This window comes from Siphateles boraxobius, unplaced genomic scaffold, assembly GCF_051911475.1.
Source record: "Siphateles boraxobius isolate OS27281-9 unplaced genomic scaffold, OSU_SipBor_1 22, whole genome shotgun sequence".
NCBI lineage: Eukaryota > Metazoa > Chordata > Actinopteri > Cypriniformes > Leuciscidae > Siphateles > Siphateles boraxobius.
Window position 1 is genome coordinate 38843710 of NW_027508833.1, and position 12022 is coordinate 38855731.

Below are 12022 nucleotides of genomic sequence, written 5' to 3' on the forward strand. Positions count from 1 at the left end.
GGCTGAGTAAATGATGACAGAATTTTCAACTCCTTAAACACTGATCAATGAATTTACTTGACGCTCCACATTTGTTGATTTAAAGCTACTAAACAGGCTTGGTGTATTATACAGGCCCTGGCATCCATGTTTTATTATCTAATATCTGTCAAGCTGAGCAAAGCTTTACTAATATAAAGAATTATACGCCATCGTCTGTGTGTGCATTTATATTTGCGCAGTGTCATGTTGACAGCTTGAGTTTTCTCATTCACAACAGTTGAGCTGTGTTTGCTTTGGGTGTGTGAGCATTCATCTTATCTGCGTGCATGTATGTGAATGCATGTAGCGTCTGAAAACACTCCTGACAGGTTGTCCTGATCTTCTTTGCAGTTTTTTACCTTTGAGCAGTACAAGAAGCTGTTGAGCTTTACTCCTTTATCACCCGGCCTGGTAAGTCATCTGATACAAGCGAGATACACACACACACACACACACACAGTCATTGATACTATACACACAATCACATTCACAGTCAAGCGAAGCACTCTCCTCATTACATGGCGTGCTGGCAGCGGGAACGAGGTGTAATCGAGACAAACGCTGCTCAGCGAGGCGTATGAGAGATAGCCCATTACTTTGACAGGAGTCTATCAGTGTGCCAGCAGGCTTGACTACTGAGCCCGAGGGCCAATCCCCAATCCACAGCCTTGTCGAGCGAAACATTCACCTGCCTTATCAATCACACCTGTCTCCGCCCACTAGCTAGAGATGTCAATCCACACAGAGCCCACAGGCGCTGGGAAGAGTGATGTACGGAGTGTGTGAGAGGCGGAGAGGATGAGTGAGAGCGTCTGCACAGCTGTAAGTGAATTCAAGAGAGCGATTGAGCTGTAGCTCCGCCCCTCCGGCCCAGATGAAATGATTCAGATGTATGCAGTAATATGACAGATAAGAATCTGTAAACTGGCTCTGTAAACACGGTCAAGGAGATGTCCGGTTTTGAGACAGAATTGAGTAATGAAGCTCTCACACTGTCTTGCACTGCATGTATACATGGCTACGCATACACAAACACAAAAAGACAAAATGTGCGAGTTTAATCATCACACACACATTTTAGAGGTATTAATCGAGGGTGTGGGTGTGTACTATCCCCAGCTCACCTTATACAAACACACTCAAAGATCTCCTTTGTCACTCTTAAAGAAGACCTGAAGCCTGCTGACATACAGGTCAAGTGCTTGAATGGAAATCATAAAAGTCAAACCCAACCGCACATTTATTTATTTTTTATAGCAACATTAATCTCTTCGAATTAATGATTAAGTGTATCTACATAAAACATATCTGCATGATTCATTATAATTAATTGCAAATTGATTCATTATAATTAATTCAAACATTTATTTAAATTGATTTAGTTGATTAAAATGATTCAGATTCAGTTCAGGTGATGATAGGAAGAAATAGCTATTATATATTATATAAATATAAATAGAACATGATATAATATATATATTGTATGTATGTATGTATGTATGTATATATATATATATATATATATATATATATATAAATATGTGTGTGTGTGTGTGTGTGTGTGTGTGTGTGTATATATAATTTATTTATATATTTCAGAAGGAGTTTTTCCCCGCATTTTCAATTCTTTTACTTAAATTTTTGCAAAAAAAAATTTTTAAGTAAAGATCAAAAGGATAAACCATGCAGATTTATTTTTACTGCCATCTTTGGTCATATTTACCAATAAATCTGGCCGTGTGTGTGTGTGTGTGTGTGTGTGTGTGTGTGTGTGTGTGTGTGTGTGTGTGTGTGTGTGTGTGTGTGTGTGTGTGTGTGTGTGTGTGTGTGTGTGTGTGTGTGTGTGTGTGTGTGTGTGTGTGTGTGTGTGTGTGTGTGTGTGTGTGTATCTGATCAGCAATATTTTACACGTCTGATATGTCGACTAAAACGCTATTTTCATACATTAAAATTGTGTAATTTTAGTATGGATGGTGTGGCAAAATATTGACTAAACTAAAATTACATTTTCATCAAAGTAGAAAAAAAATTCTGATTAAATCAAAACTGTTACAGTGAACACTGCTGTTAATTTAGGGTTCAGTCGATGCCTCTTTTCATTTTTGTATGAAAATATGAAACCATTTGCTCCATCATACAGTCGAGTTGATCTATTATTGCAACATATGAAGTAATTTATCTTTGTCTCAGTCATTTTGTCTGAGCAGGTTCATTCATCTTTGATTCCTGTCTGCGTTTCCTTCCTAACCCCTGCGCATGATTAACGCTGGCAGTTTCATTCATTTATTTGTAGATTAAAGTCAAGATCTACGTCTGGACAAACACGTTTCTGAAAGGCTAAGTGTCACAGTAGCATTGTTCCTTTGAGTTATGAGACTTGTGTGACATACCTCTCGTCTGTTCTGAATTAAACACAAAACGACTTTCACTAGTCTTTGTGTCTTTCTCGTTTGTCATGTGGCGTCATGTTCTCTTGTGATGTAATTCTGCCTGCTTCAATATGCTAGGCTCTCTCTGTGGCTGGCCTGGGGTCAGGGTTAACCGAGGCACTGGTTGTAAATCCATTTGAAGTAGTGAAAGTGAGCCTACAGGCCAACAGGGATTCATTCAAAGTGGTAAGAGGCAACAGCTTTTAATTGTCGTTTTGGTATTGTTTTCGCCTTTGTCTTGTCACAAAATGTCTTGGTCATTCATTTTGAGGGTGCTAATGTTTTGCTCTGTGTTCCTCCATGCAGCAACTCTCTACGTTTGAACAGGCCAGAACTATTATAAACGCAGACGGCTTTGGCCTCCGTGGACTTAATAAGGGCCTGACCTCCACACTTGGACGGCATGGCGTTTTCAACATGATCTACTTTGGTTTCTACTTCAACGTTAAAGATGCCATACCTGCTAGTCAGGTAAACAAAGACAGATACAGTGTCCCCCCCAAAAATATTCAGACACTTAAAGGGACAGTTCTCCCAAAAATGAAAATCCTGTCACTTTTTACTGACTTTCGTGTTGTTCCAAACCTGTGTAACTTTCTTTCTTCTGCACAACCTAAAAAAAAAGATCTATTGAGGAATGTTTAAATTATTTTTGCTCATATGGTGGAAGTCATTAGGGTCCACAACAACTGATGTTAACTGTATTGACAAAAACTCAGATTTTCAGAGCTTTCCTTACAAGAAAGAATGAGATATATATGTTTGACCATAATATCTATTTTTGTCATACTGTGAAAGCAGCTTTTTACAAGGGACATGTATAAGATAAATGCAGGCATATCTAGGATGTGATACAAAAAGTTTTCCTAAATGTTTACTGAAAACATGCACACATTCATACAACATGCAAAAGTCCTGTTTGGATACAAGTTGCCCTGTACAACATATTCAGGGGCGGTCACAATACACTTTTTGTTTCATTAACTACAATTGATATGAATGCAAATGATGAAGTCTGGGAAAAAGTCTAGTGTGACCTCCCCTTTTGTAAGAAATTCATCAAACACATACACAAATCATTTTGTTTTGTTTGTTTATCACCACATACATTTCTCAAACATTTCAGGTGGACATTTCCTATAAGAATCCTGTTATTTTTAACATATCTTTTCAGTATAGGACGACATATCTATATTGAAATTAATCCATTTTTCGAATGCATTTCCTTATAAATAAAGACCCAATAATAAATAAAGACCCATATTTGTCTTTCTCATGTGTTCACGTCACATGAATAAGTTGTTTTCAAAGGTCGAAAACTACAGTGAGTGTAAAACATATGCTAATCTCAGAACTTTTTCATTTGAGATCCAAGTCAAAAAGTAAGAGCTTTTAATACGCAACATGTAGCTTGGCGAATTGAAGGAGGGATCAGTCATGCACATTAACAGAGTGAGAGGGAGGAGGAGAGGAGCTGCTAAGATAAACCTCACTAATACCTTCCCTGTTTGCTCTCCATCACATCCTCAAAGGTTCAGATTACACATCCGGCAGGGCTCAACTCCCAAACAAAAGTTAATTTTGTTTAATGGAAACGTTACCATACGCCTGCTCCACATGTATAAACTGGAGCATTAGATTTACTCAAATGAACTAATTGGAAGCAGACTGAGGTATTTGTTGGGGGGAGAGTTACAGTCCTACTGAAGATTTGTATTCCCCCTTCATCTGGTGCTAAGATCGCCATTGCCTGAGAAGCCAGAAACCTCCAGCGCTCAATCATGCGAAAGGCCAGAGCTCACCAACCCTGATTTGAATGTCTATTCCAAATAATCTCAGGGAAGCGCATGGCTTTTTAGGTATGAGCGTCTACTTTTCCTATCTATTTTCAAAGAAGCCAGTCATTCTATTGGGATTAGGATCCAAATCAATGATCCTTCTCCAGGGGTATCAATCCATCAACGCTCACAGACTTCAAGATTTAAGCAGCATTTGCTATGAAACCGACGACTCCTTTCTGTGAGCATTCGGGACAGTGTGCTGCAAATGTAATGTTGTTGAAGGGAGTGTTTGGTGTGGAAGCTGTAGTTCATGTAAGTCATGCTCCTCCCCAACAATGCGATGTTCAGGTTTAGTTGTCGATCTTGCGTGTCGTTACTGGGCTTCTGTCATTTGTAAAAAATATCCCGGCCAATTAGATGTCAGAGCTGCGCTGGTTCGGGCTTCTTTTGGTACAGTAATACGCCAGTGTCGAGTCGCAGCCCAATTACCCAAATTGTCCCCATATGCCTCCCAGTCTGCCTGCATGGACTCTGTTTATAAATCCTCTCCCAAAGTTTGCCTTTGGTCACATGACATACTTCAGCCAATTGTAGAGCCTCACTCTTCTAATGAAACGCTAATCTGCGCCCCGCTACCATAAAATTATCTGAGCTTATATTTCAGCTCTCGTTTCTCTCGCTCTTTTTTTTTTACTCCTTCCTCGCTCGTTTTTTTTTCCATCTCCATTTTCATATCTCTCTTTATTAGCTCTTTTATCTGCTTTACATTTGTCTCAGTGTTTGTTAATTTGCATTTTCGTATCAACTAGAGTGTTATCTCAAAATTTTGAATTTTATGGCTCTACCTATAAAACTGTCATCAAACAGTTACTGTTTTATTTGTCATTAAAGGCAATTGAGAGCTCTTGTGGCATTATGCTGATACCACAAAAACTTATTTTGACTTGTACCTTGTCCCTTTCTTTAATAAAAGCAAAAATGTGAGGTGCAGTGAGGCAATTACAATGGAAGTGAATGGGGACAATCCGGAAATGTTAAAAATATTTTTCAATAGTTACAAGACGAACCCAATATGAATGTTAAAATGATTTTAGTGTGAAAAAAATCATGTATTAGCCTTTCCTGTGTAGTTATATCCAATTTTACAACCCTTTTTTAAGGGACGAGTCCTTTTTTTTGTGGTAATCAACAGTTTTAACTGGTAGAGTACACCTAAAACTTTACATCTAAAAGCTTTTAGACCAGAAAATGTGAGAAATGTGTGTTAATCATCATTATTCATTGTATAAACAAAAGCCCTCGCTCTCTTTACCTTGAATTTATCTCTCTGTCCATATGCCAGGACCCTCGACTGGAATTCATGAGGAAATTTGCCATCGGTTTGGTTTCAGGAACAGTCTCGTCCTGTGTGAACATCCCTTTTGATGTCGCTAAAAGCCGTATACAGGGTCCTCAGCCGGTTCCAGGGGAGATCAAGTACCGTAGCTGCTTTCAGACCATGGGCCTTGTGTACCGTGAAGAAGGGTAAGGCCTGAGTCGACACCATCATCCAACAACTACAGGTGTCAGAATTACACCCTACACGAGATATTAAACCAACCACAACTGCTACGAGGTTCACATACAAGAAATATGACACAACATTTTGTGCCCACAGGGGACAAGAGGGCAAGTTTTGACAACCGGCATATTTAAGCACCCTCTAAATCTCAGTGTGATTATGTTGTCTTTTGTTCTGAGCTATATGCAGGAATGAGACAAAATATAGAAATTAGTACTTTGTGTCACTTCTTTTGTCTAGATGTTTTTATATTACATAAACTTCTTTTTTTAGTGGATACTTGATATGAATCCATAAACTGGAAATAGGTTATGTTTATGTTTATTTCTCTATTCCATGTGCGTATGACATGCTAAAACTCAATACATGCAGTAATAACTATATATATAATATATGGCTCAATTATAATAAGGTTTAAAGTAAAAAATATCAGGGAGCTACAATTATGCGGCATAACCTTTCATTATTATATTTTTTTAATGTTTTACTGTGTATTGATGTTTGAAGAAAAAAGAGAAAAAAAAGAATTAGAACAATTGCTTAGATTGGCATTTAAAGGACTAGTTCGGTGTTTTACACTTAAAGCCCTGTTTTAAGATCGTTTCTGATGAAATAGAACAAATAAGATTGAAATTTGGAGAAATGCTGCTGTCCCGAGAATTTTCGTTTTTTGTAAAAACAAAATCCCCCCCCCACACACACACACACCTCCACAATGGTTTCATAGGGGCACTGGGTCAATCATTCATAAAACGCATTAAACTTTAGTTTACAAAGACGTGAAACTCACCGAGTGGTCTGGGGTGTTCACTGATATGCTCACACAAAAATCGCTGCAAAAGATGCTTTCCAACAGGTGTTTTACCATTCGTTGTAAAACTGTGGACCTATTTTTCCAAACGCCTCACAACCGGACATTCTTCCGTTGAGAGCTTGAATAATAGACACTCCAGCCCAGTTGGTGGCGATAATGCACCTTTGCCAATGTTTGGACTCCAGCCCAGTTGGTGCCGATAATGCACTTTTGCCAATGTTTGGATAGCGTAGTCTACGATACCACGACTGGAAGACTACAGAAAGAATACAAACAACCCCATTTCCGTCTCCGGCGGCGAAGTAATACCGTACCTCACAGAACATCCAATACAAGTCAATGGAGTTGGACAAAAACTACGATAAAACCTGTTGGAAAGCATCTTTTGCAGCGATTTTTGTGTGAGCATATCAGTGAACACCCCAGACCACTCGGTGAGTTTCACATCTTTGTAAACTAAAGTTTAATGCGTTTTATGAATGATATTGTTCCAGTGCCCCTATGAAACCATTGTGGAGGTGGCGGGGTTCTAAGACAGAAACCGAAAATCCTCGGGACAGCCGCATTTGTTCAAATTTCAATCTTAACGGTTCTATTTCATCAGAAACGATCTTAAAACAGGGCTTTAAGTGTAAAATACCGAACGTGTCCTTTAAGGATTCTATGCAATAAGAGTGAGATCAGCTGACATTCTAATGTAAATTGCATACATTCATTGAAAAACCGTGTTAATTCTAATGTGAGCTGTTGTTTCTTATATCGGAGACTCTAATAGTGCCCATAGCGTCCTCTGTCTCTCTCTCCTTCTGAATTGACAGGCCTCATGGGAAGCTGTGAGAGAATCAGTAGTTTTATGGTTCTTCGGGGCCTTGATTGGCCCCATTCACCCTGTACAAAGTGGACGGCAACTCGTTTGTTATTAGAGGCAGGGAATTGAGGCCTGATCTTGTGTGTGTGTATTAAAGAGAGAGACACTGAAGCTGTTTTAGTTTTAGGGGTGCTGAGAGGGTACCCCATCCTGTCCAGCCCTCTAACACGACACAGTCCTGGCTAATTAGTGGTCCCTATGGGAGACGTCGTTAAGCAGGTCCTAACGAGGCGCACGGCGCTCAGCGGGTCAGGCTAATCAGACAGCGGGGCAGAGAGGAAGTGGCTCAAGCCTTATTAACACCAGCACAAGCAGAGGACAGAGGCTGGGACAGGGAGACGGCCAGGCCCACTGCCAGAAATCAGCTTGAACGCATTAGGGCAGGTACACAACTAGAACAGCTATTACTGGACTACCTGATCTAGCGTCACAGACAGACAGACGACCCTGAGAGAGAGAGTTGACTTACAGTGTCTTAAAGGGATAGTTCACAAAAATGAAAATTCTGTCAGTAATTACTCTCCCTCATGTTGTTCAACCCCGTAAGACCTTCGTTCATCTTCGGAACACGAATTAAGATATTTTTGATTAAATCTGAGAGCTGGATCACTCCTCCATAGGCTTCTTATGGGATTGACACTTGTTCCCCGAAAAGTTATTAAAGACATCGTTACAATAGTCCAAGTGACTACAGTGGCTCAATCTTAAGTTTATCAAGCGACGAGAATACTATTTCAACTATTCATTTCCTTCTCTGTGGGCCTCGAGTGAGTTCACTAGTGTAACAGCGCAGCGCTTCTGTTGTTGTACGTCACACGCATCACACACATGACCAGCGTCGGCCAATAGTGCGCCTACGTGTGACGTACGAACTGACGAACTGACTCGAGGCCCACGGAGAAGGAAATGAATAGTTGAAATAAAATCGTTATTTTTGTTTTGTTTTTGCGCACAAAACGTATTCTCGTCGTTTGATAAACTTAAGATTGAGCCACTGTAGTCACTTGGACTATTTTAACAATGTCTTTAATAACTTTTCGGTGAACAAGTTTCAATCCCTTTAAATGGATAGATTAGTCAAAAAATTAAAATTCTGTCTTCATTTATGCACTCTCATGTCGTTCTGAACCTGTATGACCGAATTTCTTCAGTGGTACACAAAAGAAAATGTTTATGCTGCTCTTTACAAAGAAGTGAATTTCAAGCTCCAAACAGGAATCAAACATAAAAGTTCCAAAAAAAGTCATCTATATGACTCGATTCTTCTGAAGCCATGTGATAGATCTGTGTGAGAGAACAATAAAAACCACATAAGGAAATCTTAGAAGCACAAATAAAGATATTTTTAATCAAACCTGACAAATTTCCCTACATTGAATGTCAATTCCACCAAAACTTTGACATTTCAAAAAGGTTATAAAAGGATTGTAAAAATCTATATGCACATCAAATATGGTAAACGGAAGCTCAAACGTGCTTGCTTGTGTCACCCAAACACTTTTGAGCTTCCTCAAGAACTTCTCCCGTGTCAAGCTTTTGTTTACCATATTGATGAGCTCTATGTAAATGCGTGTGAATAAAAGCTTAAATTAAAGCTTGTGAGAACCAATTGCATTTGATGTTGTTGACATTTAAATAGCTATTTAAATTTAGTCCATTACTTTAAATATAGTTCACAAGTAGTATAGATTATTTTTATGATGTTCTAATTTGCTTTTTGAAGTCACTGCGTTCTGTATGGAAAAGAGCAGCATTAACATTTTTCAGAATTTCTCCTTTTGTGTTCCAAAGAAAAAAGTCATACGGGCTTATGACTACATAATTCATTTATAGAAAATATAACTGTCTAACATTTTATTTCTGCAGATATCTTGCCTTATACAAAGGACTGATACCCAAGATAATGAGGCTTGGACCAGGTAACATAAATTAGTGTATAGTTTTCCTATATTAAAGGTATAGTTCACCCAAAAATGAAATTTACTCACCCTCATGTTTCCAAATCTGTATAACTTCCTTTCTTCCGTGGAACATAAAAGAAAATATTTTGTTCATTCAATGGAAGCCAGTTTTCCCCAAAACTTGTTTAGCTACTAAAATTCTTCAAAATATATAGTGATCTGTGAAAAAAAGGAAGTCAGACAGGTTTGGAATAAGGGTGAGTAAATGATGAAATTTAATCTTTAGTGAACTATCCCTATAACATTTGACAATTATCCATGACCATTAATTGACATTTCCTTTCTGAATATAGGAGGCGCAGTTATGCTGCTGGTTTATGAATATGTATCTGACTGGTTGAAGAAGAACTGGTGATAATCTGAACATCACCATCAGTCTTTACTCCATCCCAGAATGCCATGCCTGTTCCTCAACAATCACACTACCTCTATCAAAATCACAGTTCATCAGTCATGTGACATGACTCTCCACCATTAGTGTTTACAACATCACAGTCACTCGCTGAATCTATGACATTCCAACACTTCTAACAGAACATATCTGAGAGTTACCTGTCCACATGCCAGCATATAATAGTAAGCAGCTCTACACACCCTAACTGAAAATACCAAATACAAGCACCTCATTTGTAACTCAAATAAAGACTTAATACTGAATTACTGAAGCCTGAGGGGTCCGTCTACTGTCTTTGGATGGCTGACTGACGACTGTGACTTTATTAGATTCAGTTTGTAAATTTGTTCCATGTTGGATTTCTGAGACCAGAATATCCAATAATCTCAAAGTCAAACTCTAGCAATGTTTCAAATTTCGGAGTCTAAACAACATTTGAAATGACACTTCAAAATATGTTAGGCATATCTAGGGAAAGTTAAATTGGCAAATTCAGACAAAAGCCCTAAATTGAATTATGGAAATTCATATTAAACTGAAGAATTCTGTGATTTCAAAATCATTTTGTGATATCAAAATAATTGTAAAACAGCAATTATAAGGTGTTGTATCCCAAAGTGGTTAAAATTATTAATGTAATGGCTGTGTTTTGCTAATAAATGCTCCTGAACTACGATAAATCGGTGGAACTGCTTGTTGGTGCCTTGGAAATAAAACTCTTTCATTGCAAAATGACTAACTAACTCCTGGAGGAAGATTGTAAAAACTAATAATCATTTGCTAGCAGATTAAATGTTTTTGCCTTATGAATATGCTTTTCAGGATTTTATGAATTCCCATGACTTATTTCCTAGGCCTGGACTGGACAATTTTAAAATTCTCATATTTTTCAAGTGTTTCCATAACCATTGGCCTTCATTTGCTGTTGATTTTAAATCATCTGTATTTTGAGGTTTGTAACTTGTAATTCTCTGTTACTGGTAATAACAGATTACAGTGGGGGAGGAATCTCTGTGGTGACAATCACTGATTTTTATTTTTGTTTCTCTCTCTCTAATTTGTTTCTTCCTTCATAATCCAGTATGTCATCATATAGCATCATGAGCCAAGACACTCACTCTCACTCATCTCTCCTGGCCTTCAGGCTGATTCATCATAGCTCAGCACAACTTCAAATAACAAAACTGAAAAATGCAAATACAATCTAAACAATCAGGATGGCCTCTCGATGCTGTCATAATAGAAATATGAAGCACTGTGGCCTTGTCAGGAAAGACATTTCATATTGTTCACATTCTCTTCCAGCTCTGTGTTGCTTAAAGATAACTTGTTGGATAAGTTAAAACAATGTCATCCGTTAAAATCCACCCTGACCAGTTCACATTTCTTCTCTTTAAAGGTCATGTTTTATCTAACTCTGTTGACTTAAAAGACAGGCGTTTGTCTTTGTCTTACACTCCTCTTCAGTCTGGGTTGCACCTGACCTCAGACTCAGTCCTTTCAACGCTCTTTTAAAGCTTCTCTAAAACACCAAAGTCTAGCGAAACCAGACGCATTTTCAGACTATACTCATAGTTTTTCGCTAAATGTTTAAAGACCTTTTTCCGAGTCATTTGAAGCGACATATCAGATAATTTAGTCTTTTGTTATATAATCCCCTAACCTTTCTCTCCATTTGATTGTTTGCTGTGTCTTTATCATGAATGCAGATTGCGAGGTGTTGAGATTCGCTGTACCAGAAGAACGAGCAGAAACTGGTGCTTAACTTTGAGCGTTTAAAACTAGCTCTAGTACACGAATGAAAACAGTCTGCTTATGGTCATCCGGCCTGTAAAGATCGTCTCGCACCTCGGCCCGGTCCAGCCGCGGCCCCTGTGCAGTGTCACCGGGCCCCGTGCTCCTGTCTTCAGCCTGATTGCACACAGTCAGCTTAAGATAACCATGTGACATTTAACTTAACTTTCCATAGGAATTAATTCTAAACAGATGTGGGCGCGTGAGCAAGTGTGTTTTCACTTTCCTCCGTTTCAATGGTGGCTTTAAGATTAAGGTGTTTGTCATGTTTCCTCCTGTCACGACTGTACCGCCTTAAAAAAATACACTTTTTCTATTTAATTTCCCGTCATAGAGATTTTTAAATTCGATTAATTGCCATGTTTTCACTGTATAGTTCTGTATGTGTCGAAATCCCAG

General features: G+C 38.5%; 1 protein-coding gene across 2 annotated transcripts in view; it reads left to right on the forward strand.

Moving 5' to 3' along the window:
- slc25a21 (solute carrier family 25 member 21) overlaps positions 1-10855 on the forward strand; it is a 115882-nt gene extending 105027 nt beyond the window's left edge. For both annotated transcript variants that reach the window (XM_077240112.1, XM_077240111.1), the window contains 6 exons: positions 373-432; positions 2529-2636; positions 2757-2921; positions 5574-5755; positions 9341-9393; positions 9729-10855. In XM_077240112.1, the coding sequence (XP_077096227.1) occupies positions 373-432; positions 2529-2636; positions 2757-2921; positions 5574-5755; positions 9341-9393; positions 9729-9790 (630 nt within the window). In that variant the 3' untranslated portion in view covers positions 9791-10855. The remainder of the gene's footprint in view (positions 1-372; positions 433-2528; positions 2637-2756; positions 2922-5573; positions 5756-9340; positions 9394-9728) is intronic.
- The last annotated feature ends 1167 nt before the right edge of the window (positions 10856-12022 follow it).